We start from the raw sequence: 14,567 nt of genomic DNA, 5'->3' as shown, positions 1-14,567 counted from the left end.
AGTACCATTACATAACGAACAAGTGTTTTCAAAAGACATAAACCCAGATTTTTTTTGCATTAATGATGCAGTTCACATAATATAACTAAGTAGTGCAAAATTACTGTCACTTTTTAAAACATACCATAATTAAAATCTGTTTATTAAATAACCAGTTTTAATTTTAATAGTACTACGTAACCAGTTGTTTGTACAACTTCATAACTGAGCAATACAAATTTTTAAACATCAGAAAATTTATTTAAAATTATTTTTAGGTTCTGCAAGAGCATATAAGGTCGTGCCATTGTTACAATTTTTTTATTTTTTAATATAGAGTTTTGTTTTCCAATTTTAGAATATAACTAATCTCTGAAGTTTTATACACATTATTTAACCATTCAAAATCTAACGCATATTATTTAAATTTTATTAAAAAATAAGCACTAACGTATAACCAACAAAATTAAATGTAAAATTATTTAAAATTATTAAATGTAAAAAATTAAGTAATAAATAACGTGATACAGAATAAAGCAAAACTTAAAAAATCTAACATTGAAATTCATATTTCAACGAAAAAATCTAGAATTTAAACCTATAAACACATAAAACCTCAATAGCTAACCTTGTCTGCTAGAGTAAGCAAAAGGTAGACCTTATTCACCAGTCTTGGCAGTAAATAACACACAATCTAAAGCTTTTCTATGTAACAATTATCGTGGAACAAAAAAATGACACAACTTTGTGTCAATTTCACGCCAAACGCAACAAAAATAGTGTCACAGAAAATGACACATAAAATGTGTCATTTTGCGTGACACAAAATTTTGACACAATGTGTCAAAAAACCCGCAAGCCCGTCTCCGCTGTAGAGGGACAATACTAAAGTACGCGTTACCACATGACCGCTACGAATTGAAATGCAGAATTACGAAGATAACATAGTATTGTCGCGAGCTGTAGATGAGGAAGAGGAAGAACTTATCTGGTTGGTTTACTGTTTTTATATTGTCAGATTGCTGGACTGTGTATTTGATAACTCTTTTTACACATTTATTTATCTTTGATGTAGAAATTTAAATTTCAACTTTACGATCTTAACATCTAAACATAGAGTTACATCCAGAAATCAGTTACCCCAACCTAGTCTCGAGTTGACCTTAAAAGTTTGGTATATTATTGATTTTAATTCCTAATAACTATAAGATGCTAATTAAGTTTTGGCTCAGCAGGAGTTCACACCATTTATCACAGCATAAAAGCAGTGGGAATCTAACCCAAGACCTATTGTAGAGAATCCAAAGGTTCTTACCACTACACCACACTGCTGGTTTTATTATTAAAAAATTGTTAATAATTCTAAATTAATATGAGAAAAATTAGGTTTTGGACTAATAGATAGGCATGACAGCAATTTTAGTTATTTTTTTACCATTTTTAATTCTTCACAACATTGTAAATTTTAAAAACGATTTTGTTTGCAAAGCAAAAAATAAAAGGCGCTGATAAGAAAAAACATATATTAATAAAACCTACATACCTATTGTGCATTATTCCTGATAAAAAATCTTATTTAGACTTGAAATTTTCAAAAAAAAAATTTTTCAAGGCTTAAAATTAAAGACAAATTTTTTTTAGCTATGTCCTAATTTATTAAACCTCCCTCCCTTTAGTATTGTTTTATGTTTAGCACCTCAAACATAGATTGGAAACCATCATCTTTTTATCAACAACTTAAGTCACCATTGTTAACTGAATGGGTCATTTTTACAGTAGGAAATATACCAACCCAAGTAATGAAATGTCAATATGGTAAACATTTAGTTGAACTTGGAAAAGTCATGAAAACAAATTCAGATAAAGGTAAACTTAAAAAAAAACACTTATAATGAATAAGGTTTGTTATCTAGGTCTATCTTGTCATTTCGTCAAAATTATTTAATCAAAATATGTAAGCAAATGTCACGCTTGTTTACAAATTCTATCAAAAACATATATGTACAATGTTAGAGTTGCTCATATATTATATATACTATGTATGCCAAATGTTACAATTTTTTTAGTTCTCACACCTTTCTGTTGTTGTTATTATTTTTTCATTCCACGCTTTTTTTCTGTATTTGAAACCTTATGTATTTTTTTTTCGTTAATAATTTTAATTTATATTGAGTTTGGTGACCATGTCATAACAGACTTTAAATCTTTATGTAAATATTAATATTTATGTTTTAAATTATAAAATTAATTTTGTCCTTTTTTTCTCACATTTTGTAATATTCGGTATATCTTCATTTATTTATTTGTGAAAAATCTAAAGAAAGAAACATGTAAATGTTATTTCTACAAAACTGCTTGCATATTTTTATATTGGTTTGCCCTCTAATATATATATATGTAAATATGTGTTCAGTTACCTGTTTTATTTAATACCAAAAAATACGTTTAAAATAATACCCAAACCAACATGATTCAGTATTAATTACCTTAACATAGATAACATCATTGGATCCATCTCTGCATTGTCGAAACAAAATAGAATAGAAACTGTTTTCTGCCATTTTCCTTCCTATATAACACCAGCTATACTATGGAAAGTTACTTCAATGGTAAGAAAAGTAAATTATTACTGACTGTGATTGTAGAAAGTTTTAACTTTGAAGTATTCATACAAAAAGGTATTTTTGAACTTAAATATCACAATCTCTGATGAATGCCAAGTTGTTATTCTGGATTCATTATCAGTTTATGATTATCATCATCTTTCCACCACAACAAATCCTCCTTTTATTCGATCAATATTTACTTCTAACTGCAAAAAATACTACAAGGCCATTTCCTTACCCCAGCCAAATATGATTAAAGGCTTATCAGCTGCCGGTAGGTATTAAATAACATTTCCATTTATAACACAACAGTATAAATATCTATTGTTTGTACTTACAGTGTTGAGTTATTGCGAATTACAAGGAATCAATGGTTCACTTCACATTTGCATAACTGATACAATGCAAATTGACCTTTCGACACTAAAATCCTTTAATAAACTTCTAACATCAGAGCCATTTATTAGTATTCAAAAGGTGAATATAAATAAAACAACATGTAAAGCCTTTTATTTTTTTTACATACTTGAAATTTCTTTTTAGAATGAATCGGAAGTTTTGAAACATTTAAAAACCTTAACAAATTCAGTAGATTTGAGACAATCATTGTATGTATAAAATAATTCTTTTATTGATTTTTAATAAAAATCTAAAATGGTATTATGTAATTTGTTAGTTTTTTCTGTACACATTTATCTCATTAAGAATGAAAACAATTACTAGTAGGCTTAGAAACTGGTTATACAATTGATACAAAAATTGTTGAAAAACCCAGCTTAAATATAACATCACAAGTCTTAAAATAAGTGTGACTGTACATATTATTGTAAGCTGCACAAATACTGCAATCGAAAGAAATCGATTTGCTTACAAAAGGCCTTGGCGTTGAAGGTCCTCAAATGTCTTTTTGGTCACAACATTACCAGCAGAATCTTCATATTCCTCCTCATTTTCTGGATTCCAACGTTCCAGATCCTTAGTCTGTCTTATTTTAGTCCACACTACAACATTTTGGATTTTAGGTTTAACTTTAACTTTATTTGGTATTTTTAAATCTTATGTGCATACTTACAAGCCAAGGCATCCTCTATCTGGGTTACATTAGCAAAATGGGCAGTGTTTGGAATTCCAAGACACCTCATTCCATGGGCATGTCTCCATTCCTAACAAAAATAAATTTTTCTATACTTTTGAACCTAAGATTTTTAACATAAAAAATAATTTTTTTTATTTGAAAAAGTTATAAGGAAATTTTAAACTCACTGAAAAGTGACGTTGAAAAGCTTTTGGTCCTCTATAAATTTGATTACCACAAATTTCACAATTGTAATTAATATTTAATCCATGCAGTTTGTACAACCAATAGGGAATTGGCTTTCCGTCCCAACCAAGTGGAAGATTTTTGGGATTGTATATAATTTCATCATCATCTTCATCACTTTCATTGTCTAGTTTAAGTTTTGTTTGTATAATTAAAAATCCTTGGACAGGACAAAAATGCAACTGTTTTAAAAGAGAAACCTTTCATGGCATCCCATGCTAAATTTTGAATCGTTTCTTTAATGCTTAATTTAATAAACAGTCACTATATACATTTTTGAGTCTAGTTTATAATAACAAAAATATAAATACGTTTTTTATGAAACAAATCTTATACAAATTAATTTTACATATACATGAAAATGTTTTATTTTTTACCTGAAACAACTTCTTCCCCATCATCTTCTCTTTCATTTTCAGTTCTTGCTTGACGTCGTTGCACGTTATCCCTGGTTGCTTGCCTTTGCTCCCCAAGTAGGTCAATCCAGTGATAAACTTGGGCCTCGAGAAAGGCGATGTTTTTTCCGCGGTCTGGATCATCTCTAAAGTATACAGACATTAAAAAAAACATGGTATTAATCTCTAAAAAATGCTGTCTCGATTACAAGATTATAACAACAATTTACTTTTTTGTTTGCTTTGTTTTGGAAAAGAGTGTGGCAGGAATTTCTTTGATTTCCTTGCCCTTGGTTGAAAACAAACGGTCAGCTCTTTGGTTTAAAGTTCCACCACATTTAAGGTTTAGCGCCATTAAAGCAGACTTTAATCGATCAAGACCTAAAGATGCTAGCTCCTAAAAACAAAAAAAAAATTATTTTAAATTTAATTGTTTAAATTAAATTTGGAAAATATATACACAAACTAGTTTTTATATACTTTCACAGGGAATAGGATAATAATTTATTTCTAATTTTAACAAATGGGTGTTAATTGTTACAGAATTCATTATAACATAATAATTCAGAAACATTTACCTCGGATGATGAAAATGCACTAAGGTCTAAATGAGCACCAGAGTGAGCCATTGCACTTCCAGCCTCTTTACCCCAACCTGGAAATTGTAAATTGCTCCACTGCTCATTAAAGTTTTGTTCAATTTTTTTTTTTTCTTCTTCAAAATTTAAAAGTGGTTTAACTCGTTTGTAGAAGGAAGCTAGGTAGTGGACAAGCATTGCAATATAACTAAACATAAATAAAAATAATCTACTTTGTTTTGTTAAAAAAAAAACATCACTTTAATAATTACATTGGCTTATTTTTATTGAAATTGGTTTGGTGGAACAACTATATACTTTATGTTAAAAAAAGTTAAAATTTAAAATTAAACAAGTATAATATATATCAACTTTTTCATAAAAAACACCATTTTACTTTCTCATATTTACCTTCATAGGACCTTGTTTTAAAAAATTTTAGGTATAGACTGGCGTTTAAACAAGCAAATGAATCAAAAAAAAAACAAACAGAGCCAGAAAAATATTAAAAAGTAAATGTTTTAAAAATGATTTCTATTTACTCTTTGTAATGCTTGTTTTTTGTTTCTTTTGCTATTTCAAACAACTTATCAAAGGTGTCAAGATATTTGATGTAACTGATGCGTTGTCCCCCCTTTAAATTAATAAAATAGGAATAGCACTCGTGTAAGTCTAGAAATCTTCCGTAAGATTCTTCATCACTAAACTCTACCAGATCTAATTAATTTAAAAATTTTAATAAAAAAAACAAACTAAAGAAACTTCAAAATTCTATAAATGCATTTTAAAATTAGATTTGGTAAATGCAATTAAAATTATTGATTAACTATTAACACAGGAAAAATAAGTTGTTTTATAATTAAAGCAAAAAATTTTCAATTTAGTGTTTATGACTGATATGTTAAAATATTATGGTTAAACTTAGTAACAGGCACAAATATATATAAAAAAGTTTTAAATAGGGCAACAATACAACATTAATAGGAATTGGCAGAATTAAGAAATTAACACATTACATATATAAATAAAAAAATGACTTTTTTTGGTTATACCTCAGGGTTATAACTTACTATTTGTTTCATCAACTGGGTTTTCCCTTGCTTCATCAAGTTCATCAAATTCAACTGACATTGGAATAAAAACTGTGTCCGGATGTTTTCGATGGAATTCTTTGACATCTTTTAGTTTTTTATAGAATTCGTTAAACTCATTAGGGCCCCCTATTGTCTAGTGTAAAACAGATTAAGGAAATTGTAACCTTGTACCAAGCACAGTATATTAATACATTTATTAATATTTAAAATTATTATTTTACTTTTTTACAAATAGTAGCTACATAGGCTATAAATTTAAAAAACATTTTAAAAATTTGGATTACTTGTATTTCCTCTTTTCGTAGTCCATCTTTGTCTTCATATAACTCGTTTAAGTTTGAGGATAATTCTGTTGACCTCTTTGAAATATATAAAAAAATTAATATATATAATTAAATTTTTATCAAAAATTTAAATTATTAAATAGTATAACATTGCATTGACATTACTTACTAATAAGAGTTTTTTTAATCGGTGATCAGAATTTATGTTTTCTCGAAGCTAAAACAAATAACAGAAAAATATAAAAAAAAGGTTTTTTTTAATACTAAAGAATTCAAATCGAGGATAAAGTTAAAACAATTTTTTATATACTATATTTAAGCAAACTAACAAATAGGTAAGTTTATTTCCATTCTACATTAAAAAAACCTCAAGTTAAAGCTACTACAATAACAAATTAACATTGTTAGGTACAGAAACGAGAAAAGGCATTAGGCTATTTAATTTTACCGTAGTTTTATTATGTAAGGATTCTTTAAGCATTGCTTCTATAATTCGCTCCTTTTCCTCATGTAATCTTCGTTGTCTTTCTAAAATCAATTCCATTGTTACTTGCTACTGTGTTTCTGCGAATTAAATTTGAGTCGCCGGTCTTTAAAATTAAGTTTTCTATTTCAGGGTTGCACAGCAATTACAAAAAAAAAAAAAACACAAAATCCGAAAAACATGTCCTACACGGCGTATCAAAAAATTATAGATATTAAAATTTGTTTTATATTTAAAGTTTGTCCTCGATAAAGTAAAGTCGGTTTGTTGTTATTTGATTAACAAAATAGAATTAACTGTTAGTTAAAAAGGGTATGGTAAAGTTATATGCATTTTACTAACAATATTAAAGTTTTGACTTATTTTTATTTATAAAAGTAAAAGTTTTTTAAAATAATTTCGTTTTAAAAATATTACTAATGTTGGTTTGATTATAAATATTTCAATTTAATGAAATAACCTCCACAAAGCTCAAGTTTTATTTTGTGGGCATCTGCTTGAAGAAACCATTGTTTACTTCATGAATAATTTTTTTTTTTCGGAAAGTACTAAAATAGTAAAACTACTACACTTTTAGGCTGATTGCCTTTTTTTATCGTACGAAAAGGAAACAATATTGTCAAGTCACGTTTACATATATTCTAGTCTTATTTTTATGAGTCATTCATTACGAAGTAATCGTTCTGCTTTAAGCAGTTAAGCATAAAAAAACGTTTAAGTAAGAATTGATGACGCACTGCCAGACTGTATAGTCAGTAAATTTAATTAAAATTTATATCGAAGATGTCAAGTCACTTTAAATTAGCTAAAAAGCAGTTTATGTTAGAATATTAGTTCAAAAAATAACACAGAATAATGTTTTATTCATAATAGGTAGGTAGGAAAATTTGTCCAATATTTGTTTATTTACTAATTTTAGGTTTGTGTATTTAATCGTAACTTAGGTTTGTATAATTCAATGAAGACAATTTTTATCTCGGGATGCCTTTTTTTGCTGTTACTCTCATTTCCTGTTCATTCTCAAGGTTCTGATGGTTTTATCTCGAAAAATATAATATTTGTTAATTTTTAGACAACGAAATAATTAAACAAATTAACTTTTCTATAGATATACCAAAAAACAACTGCAGTTTAATTGATCCTGGGCGGCAAGTAATTTCAGTTTTTTTTGGGTGGCCAGTTAAAATAAGTTGCAGTGTTTTTGATGACTTGGCTGATAAAGATTATGATGACATAGAAGAACATGGGGCAAAGGTAAATTAAACTTATAATAGTGGTATTCAACAACAAAAAAATACTGATTTTGGCAACACCAACATCATATTTTTTGTTTAACTTTTCTAAATTAATAACTCTTTTATATGTAAATGTTATGCTTTGTAGTATTAATTTTAACTAACTTAAAAACATAATGTTAAAACTTTTAATTCTTAATTCTAGTGTTTGCTGTGGAACTTAGAAACTGGTCAACTGCTTTTAAATGAGTCTGTTTCGTCATATTATGATCTTGAGGAACTTTTTTACATGACTTCAGATTTTTCTGCTAATTCTTCAGTGCTTTATGAAATTAACTATATTGTATGTAAAAAAACATTTAAGTAAATACACAGAATAACTTACTTAGTTGTTGTTTGGCCATCTAAAGTGTATACAAAGGCTGCTAACTTAATTTCATTCAGATAACATATAAGTATTAAATAGATTTTTTGTATTTTCTTTAGCTCAACGGAGTTTGTAGTAAGATTAATATTTTCATTAATGCATCTAATTTTGTTCAACAAACTTGTGAACAAGCTCTTAATGTGATTCCTACATTTACTGAAAGGCCAACAATCGGCTTGCCATACACAATTTTCTGCCCAGGTTAATTTTTTTTTAATTTTATTTTTTTACACATTTACAAAAGTGACAAAATAAATGGTAGAAAAAAAACGACGAAATTAAATTCATGATTTAAAGCTTATGTATAAATTTTAAAAGATTTGTATAGGCTGTTACAGTAGTAATGCATTGTCAACAAATCTTACAATTATCTTTTTATTTTGATTTGAAGTAATATTTTTGACTAAATTTTTCAGGGTAAATTTTTTTTCAGGGTACGAATTAACGTTTAAAAAACGATTCACTAAAAATGAGGTTGAATTTTTAGAGCAATAATTAGGTCCAAGTCAAAATCTTCGTTATTTGATAACACTTGACGCGTTGCGTGGCGTTTTAAAATGTAACGGTTGTTAAACAATCATAAATAATTTTTCGCAAAAATAGATCGTAACAATACACAAATATACACGAAAGTATTATTATCGCTTAAACTTTTTTGGTTGATTCGCTAATTCTAATATATTTGTAAAAAACGGTTTGCTAATTTAAAAAAACGATTCGCGTTTAGCGACCCGTTATTTCGTTCGCTGTTTTGTATATATAAAATTTGTTAAAATTTAATTTTAACTTTGCTTTTGCTTTTGAAGTAATAATATATAACTTTATTTTAATTTAAGACTAATTTTAAATACAATATACACATGGGATTCTTGATTAAATAGCCTATTCTTTTTTTTATATTCTGAAAAAATTTTCTTTTGTTTTCATTTTTTACTAATCAATACACTTAGGTTAAATTTAATTAAAAAAGAAGATTTTAAATGTTTTTAGGTGACAGTGGAGAATTTTCAGTGAGGTGGTTTCGGAATTGTGGAAATGTTTCTAGTACCTTAACAGAAACAGGAAACTCAGTATGTGTTTTTCATTGCACTTTTAAAATAAGTTGTTATAGAAAAACCTAAATTAATAATTGCATTTATGAATAAAAACCTAAAGTCCCAAAATGTGTTGTTTAATATTAAAATATGTTGTCCCAAAATGTGTTGTTTAATAAAATATGTATGTATATATAAGGAAAGAACATGATTTTTTCTTATGTTAATTTTTTTTTTGATTTAGTTCTCGTTGCCGAAAGTGGACAGACAACATGCAGGATCGTTTTATACTTGTGCGTATGTTTACAATCAAATGACTCAATACCTGCACACTACAAAGCTCTGCTTACGGCGTAAGTGTCATAAATATACAGTATTGGTCGTTTTTTGCCTAAAGCCGTTTGTTGAAAAGTTTGTTTTTTTTTTGCAAAACTTGCAACTTACAGAAAATAAAAAAAGTATTTATAGATTTTTTAAAGGCCAGTTCATGATTTAAATCACTAAAACTTTCCAAAAATTTTTTTTATTAATAATAATGTAGGAATGACTAGATTGACTGAAAACGATATTATTTTGTACTCACTAAAATACTATTAAAAATAAAAATATTGGATTTAATAAAATATTATAAAACATTAAATATATCAAAAATGTCTTAGTTAAAGAGTTTAACATCATAATTTAAAACACCTATTTAAATTTTATGGTTCGCGAATTATTTATCATTTGTGGTAACTTTTTAGTTCCTAAAGTACCAGGAAGTTTGTCGTTGTTGTGTTCTCAGAACAAGTATTCTGCTGAACTTGGAGAAAATGTTGATATGGAATGCTCTGTTAATTTAGGCACTGGAAAAAATACACTTACTGGTTTTGCTGCATCTTGGGTGCAGGTAAATGTTTTTATTTTACCAACAAATTAATACAAAAGCATTCGTTTAATATGTTCAATATAAGGTTAAGTTTTTGTTTGTTAAAACTCATATTCCAAGTCAACAAAATTGTTTAACTAATGAATTGTGAAATAAACTTTCCCAAACCACCAACTTTATAAGAAACATTAATTCAAATTAAAGTTTTTTGTTATAAGATAAAGGTTATTTAAAAATTATTTATCAATTTAGAAATAGGCAAACGCAATTAATTATATATAATTTTGTTTTTATTATTTTTTTTTAGTAGGCTACTGTAACAATAACAAAAAATTTTTTTGTAAAACTTATATTTACCCACTGTAAAATCCCCAAACAATAAATTGTAATTTTAAAAGGTAAAATTTTCGAAAACTCCCACACAATTTAAAAAAAAAATTTTGTTGGGGTTTTCAGTACCCCAACAAAAAATGTTTTTTAATTTAAATGTACGCTAGTTTTTTATTTATTGCTTTTGGCATGCTATTTATTAAATTATGTTGACTTTTTTATTTAGAGGAAGTAATCTACTTCAGTATTTACAAATAGTATTTCTGGTTTAACACGCCATTGACTTTTTTTTTGAATTAAACAATTTATGCTCTCGAATTACAACAAGTTAAAAAAACATTTTTTTAATAACAAAATTTGTGTACAATTATTATTTATCGATTGACAAAACCAACAACAAACTAACATTTATTTAAAACATTTTTGATAAAAATAGAATTATCTAGCGTAACAAATGGTTAGTAAGTAAGTGTTGTTGTGTTTGATACTTGTTTTGATCAGTATGAATTTATTTTAAGCTTCCAACCCAGGATGTGTCAACCAATTTAACAACATGTGTCAATCTAAAGAACTCAACTCAATCTGCCAAGGACAACAAAATAATATGCTCATGGTAATATATTAGAAAGTACAGCATAACCAATATGTAATAGATTACTGCTAATAGCGCTAAAGTGTAAATTTAAATGCTGATTTGTCATACAAGATGTTTTTAAAAGAAAAAATAAAGTACTGGTATAATGTTTAAAAGTTACCTAATTATATTAAGATTGATTTATTATGTAATTTTTCAATTTATCTTATTTAAAATTTCCCTATTAATCACAATTGAATTAAAAACTTTTTATTTGGTTTCTTTAAAAGAAACGGAATTTCCGTCATGCTAGGTTTTAAATATTCCTGAGATTTTCGTTTAAAATTTGATAATTATTTTAAAATATTTAATAGTTATTTATGTACAGTATTTTATAAACAATTATATTATCAGGAATTTAATTCAATCAATGTCCGCTCCATGTTTTGAAAATGTACCAACGGAAGACGAGCTTATTGCATCTGCTTCCATTGTTACTTTAAAACTTCAAATTAGGTTAAATAATTTTTTTGCTTTTTTAAAAATAATGTAAAGGAATTTTTTATTAAAACTAAAGGTTTACATTTTAATTTGTAAAATTTATTTATTATTATTTTCATTATCAAGAGCATATTAAAAACTAAATGTTTTTTTATTGTTTTACAGTATTTTATAATTGTTTGGGTTATGTCATTTTTATACAAATTGTTTAATTTGTTTTAGTGATGTTCAGTTGTCAGACTTAGGAAAGTATTCGCTCTTGTTTCGAGTCAATTCTGACAATTCTGTTAACGAAACCTTGACTTTAGAACTCAATGTGGTGCCTTCACTTATTAAAAAGGCAAAAGTGGTTGGCATTTGTATTGGAATATTGGTATGCCTTCTTATTCTGATGGCACTTGTTTACTGGAAACTATTTTATTTTAAGTTATACTTTCGCAGAAAATTTGGAAAGTTTCAGGAAGGTATGTTATTTATTTTAAAATTCCACTTCAAGGTTTTTTACTTTTTTGTATTTAATTATAACCCAAATCAGTGAGTTTTTTTTAAAAAAGGACTGAACCATTTCTTTTTCTTTAATTTATTAAGACAACAAGGTATATGGAGCTTTTCTTTCCTACCAGTATTCAAAAACTGAAATTGATTCTTTTGCTCAACAAGTCACTAAAGATGCAGTGATAAAGACAACCAGTATTCTTCAAAATTATGGATACAGTGTTTTTGATGAAAATTGTGATGGTGATGGTTTTGGAGCATGTAAGTTTAGCTGCTTAAAAAAATTAATTTTTTTAAATTTGAACTTTACTAACCAAGTTTTATGATGCTTTAAATAAAATGTTTTTATGCTGATTTTTTTTCTTTTTAAAGCACGTGCAGAAAATTGTATTTCGCTAATGTCGAAAAGTCACCGTGCTGTTGTTTTTATGTCAACACAATACATTAACAATCACTGGAGTGTTTATACACTTCAGAAGGTAAATCTATAAAAAAATTGAAAATTTTATAATTATTAGGAAATCATATTTATTTATTTTTTAATAAATTTCTTACTTTTTCAAATGCTTAAAATATTAATTTTGTTTAAATTTTTAAAAGGCTCTGGAGCGAATGATTGAGGCTAAACTAAAAATCATTTTTATTATGTTGCCCGGAGTAAAAGAGTACATTAATCAACATTCGAAAGAGGACTCCACATGTAGAATGATCAAGCATTTGATTAAAGTAAGTCGCTTATTTATTAAAGTTGCAGAACCTAATAACTTCCGGTAAAGCGAATTTTTAAAAATTTTTTAATAAGTATTTATTTTGTTTTAGTTAAACAGGGTCATTTTCTATTCAAGTGAGACCAATTTTGATACAAATCTTTTTGAGCTTAAGTTGGAATATGCCATGCCCAAAATACACCATAACAAAGATATAGAGTTGAATTCGCCTGCTTACTATACCATTGTAAACCAATCTCCTAAAAATGGTTCCAAATTGTAAATTTAAAAGATGGTAACATTTTCAAAATGGTACCATTTTAAACTAAACAAACAGCAATTTTATATTGTATTTTTCCTATATATAAGTTGTAAATATTATTTTTGCACTTACGTAGTACAACTGTTGATTAAGCTGAATTATCGTTTTCCTTGTTTAGGTGTATGTTGTAATTTTTGTGCCATCGTTAACAATGTCTGCCATGCTAGCTTTCTTTAAAGTTTCTTTTGCCAATCTTATTATCTTTCTTTTATTTTAACTTGTACAGTTTTTTGTTAAGTTTTATCATTTTTTGTTAAGTTTTATCATACATGTGTTGTCCAATTGCAGTACCATACTCCGCCACCTTTCATATATGGTATAGATTTTTTATCATATTTGCAGTAGTTTCTATTGTACAATCTTTTTTGTACTTACTTTTTGTTTATTAGTAGATCAAGTATTACCCAACAATTAAAACTTCTGCAACAGGTCGGTTTAGTTGATTGATTAAATTTTCTTGTTGAGCTTTTCTTCTACCCTTTTCTTAATGTTGTCTGTGTTTACTTCAGTTCGATCTCCAACAAAAATAAATCGGCAACTTTTTTTAAGTCGTTAATTAATTGAATAGTGGATGAACTAAAATTTTGCGCCTTCATTTCCATCAGTTTATATTTCTGCATCATATCCATTACAGTCATATCTAACGTTTGTCTCAATTCTTTTCTGTATTGTTCAATTTGCCGATCCGTTTCTTCCCTTATTTCAATGCATACTTGTTTCTTAAACTCTTATTTCTGCAATCGCGACAGAATGGATTTCCTCTTTCCATTTTCTTTGTTGTTTAAAAAATATTTCCGAACCACTTAAATTATCTGCTGCCGACTTATTTAATATTTCGATCTCGGCAGGACCTCCAATGTAAAAAATATGTGTTTGCAATTTAATTTTTTATAACTATTTAAGCAAATTTAACAGTAATCTTATTTAACTTATTCAAATAGAATCGCAAAAACACACTTAAACTAAACACTAAAGAATCACATAAAGTAGGTAAGACAAGGTGCCGAGACTGATAAGCGGTACAAATAAAAAGAGAATGAGCCCTTAAACGTAATGCCCCAAACCTACATACATGGGTGAATAGATAAGGTTCTATAAGAACAGTTTACATTTGTTACAATATTAAAATTTAAATTGTTTTGTAAGAAATTTAAATTTTTTTGTAAGCATTTAAATAATTTTTGATGGGTTCGTTCCTTTCTGTACTAACTCCTACCCACCCTAAAATTAAATAGCAAGTTAATGTGCAGGCAATATTAATAAATAATATCCAAAACTTTTGAGGCAACTCAGATCTTTTTGTTCTTTTCTTTGAGAATAATTATACAAAATA

General features: G+C 27.0%; 3 protein-coding genes across 5 annotated transcripts; 2 read left to right on the top strand and 1 right to left on the bottom strand.

Annotated features, from left to right (window-relative positions):
* Positions 1 to 830: 830 nt before the first annotated feature.
* On the top strand, positions 831 to 3,253 carry LOC145740682 (proteasome assembly chaperone 1-like). Its single transcript, XM_082558509.1, has 6 exons — positions 831 to 970; positions 1,673 to 1,845; positions 2,476 to 2,588; positions 2,658 to 2,859; positions 2,926 to 3,062; positions 3,129 to 3,253. Exons 1-6 carry the CDS (start codon positions 903 to 905, stop codon positions 3,201 to 3,203), a joined length of 768 nt encoding a protein of 255 aa, XP_082414635.1. The 5' UTR covers positions 831 to 902; the 3' UTR covers positions 3,204 to 3,253.
* On the bottom strand, positions 3,070 to 6,875 carry LOC145740681 (splicing factor 3A subunit 3-like). The gene is made up of 11 exons (XM_082558508.1): positions 6,706 to 6,875; positions 6,427 to 6,474; positions 6,258 to 6,332; positions 5,950 to 6,106; positions 5,422 to 5,596; positions 4,880 to 5,087; positions 4,532 to 4,698; positions 4,284 to 4,447; positions 3,849 to 4,033; positions 3,658 to 3,748; positions 3,070 to 3,586 (listed from the first exon to the last, which is right to left on the bottom strand). Exons 1-11 carry the CDS (start codon positions 6,799 to 6,801, stop codon positions 3,453 to 3,455), a joined length of 1,500 nt encoding a protein of 499 aa, XP_082414634.1. The 5' UTR covers positions 6,802 to 6,875; the 3' UTR covers positions 3,070 to 3,452.
* Positions 6,876 to 7,512: 637 nt separating this feature from the next.
* Positions 7,513 to 13,665, top strand: LOC145754257 (uncharacterized). Of its 3 annotated transcripts, none has more exons than XM_082570569.1 (14): positions 7,513 to 7,614; positions 7,850 to 7,995; positions 8,182 to 8,319; positions 8,463 to 8,604; positions 9,394 to 9,473; positions 9,682 to 9,790; positions 10,181 to 10,326; positions 11,154 to 11,248; positions 11,624 to 11,725; positions 11,933 to 12,174; positions 12,299 to 12,466; positions 12,578 to 12,684; positions 12,806 to 12,931; positions 13,025 to 13,665. In XM_082570569.1, the coding sequence occupies exons 3-14, from the start codon at positions 8,266 to 8,268 to the stop codon at positions 13,193 to 13,195; spliced, it is 1,542 nt and encodes a 513-aa protein (XP_082426695.1). In that variant the 5' UTR covers positions 7,513 to 7,614; positions 7,850 to 7,995; positions 8,182 to 8,265; the 3' UTR covers positions 13,196 to 13,665. The 3 variants fall into 3 exon arrangements, with proteins under 3 accessions (XP_082426695.1, XP_082426693.1, XP_082426694.1); XM_082570567.1 differs by lacking the exon at positions 7,513 to 7,614 and adding an exon at positions 7,621 to 7,766; XM_082570568.1 differs by lacking the exon at positions 7,513 to 7,614 and adding an exon at positions 7,621 to 7,766 and having other exon boundaries at positions 13,008 to 13,143.
* The last annotated feature ends 902 nt before the right edge of the window (positions 13,666 to 14,567 follow it).

The sequence above is a fragment of the Corella eumyota genome, chromosome 1, assembly GCF_963082875.1.
Source record: "Corella eumyota chromosome 1, kaCorEumy4.1, whole genome shotgun sequence".
In the NCBI taxonomy this organism is placed as follows: domain Eukaryota; kingdom Metazoa; phylum Chordata; class Ascidiacea; order Phlebobranchia; family Corellidae; genus Corella; species Corella eumyota.
The sequence above is the reverse complement of the archived record's forward strand: the minus strand, read 5'-3'. Positions and strand labels throughout refer to the sequence as shown.

Excerpts from the sequence above, each read along its gene's own strand:
- LOC145740682 (XM_082558509.1), top strand. The coding sequence starts at position 903 with ATGCAGAATTACGAAGATAACATAGTATTGTCGCGAGCTGTAGATGAG. Across the intron at positions 2,589-2,657 it reads TATGGAAAGTTACTTCAATG|GTATTTTTGAACTTAAATAT; the intron begins GTAAGAAAAGTA and ends TCATACAAAAAG. Across the intron at positions 3,063-3,128 it reads CATTTATTAGTATTCAAAAG|AATGAATCGGAAGTTTTGAA; the intron begins GTGAATATAAAT and ends ATTTCTTTTTAG.
- LOC145740681 (XM_082558508.1), bottom strand. The coding sequence starts at position 6,801 with ATGGAATTGATTTTAGAAAGACAACGAAGATTACATGAGGAAAAGGAG. Across the intron at positions 5,088-5,421 it reads AAAAACAAGCATTACAAAGA|TTATATTGCAATGCTTGTCC; the intron begins GTAAATAGAAAT and ends ATTTATGTTTAG. Across the intron at positions 3,749-3,848 it reads CTTTTCAACGTCACTTTTCA|GAATGGAGACATGCCCATGG; the intron begins GTGAGTTTAAAA and ends TATTTTTGTTAG.
- LOC145754257 (XM_082570567.1), top strand. The coding sequence starts at position 7,700 with ATGAAGACAATTTTTATCTCGGGATGCCTTTTTTTGCTGTTACTCTCA. Across the intron at positions 11,249-11,623 it reads AACAAAATAATATGCTCATG|GAATTTAATTCAATCAATGT; the intron begins GTAATATATTAG and ends TTATATTATCAG. Across the intron at positions 11,726-11,932 it reads ACTTTAAAACTTCAAATTAG|TGATGTTCAGTTGTCAGACT; the intron begins GTTAAATAATTT and ends AATTTGTTTTAG.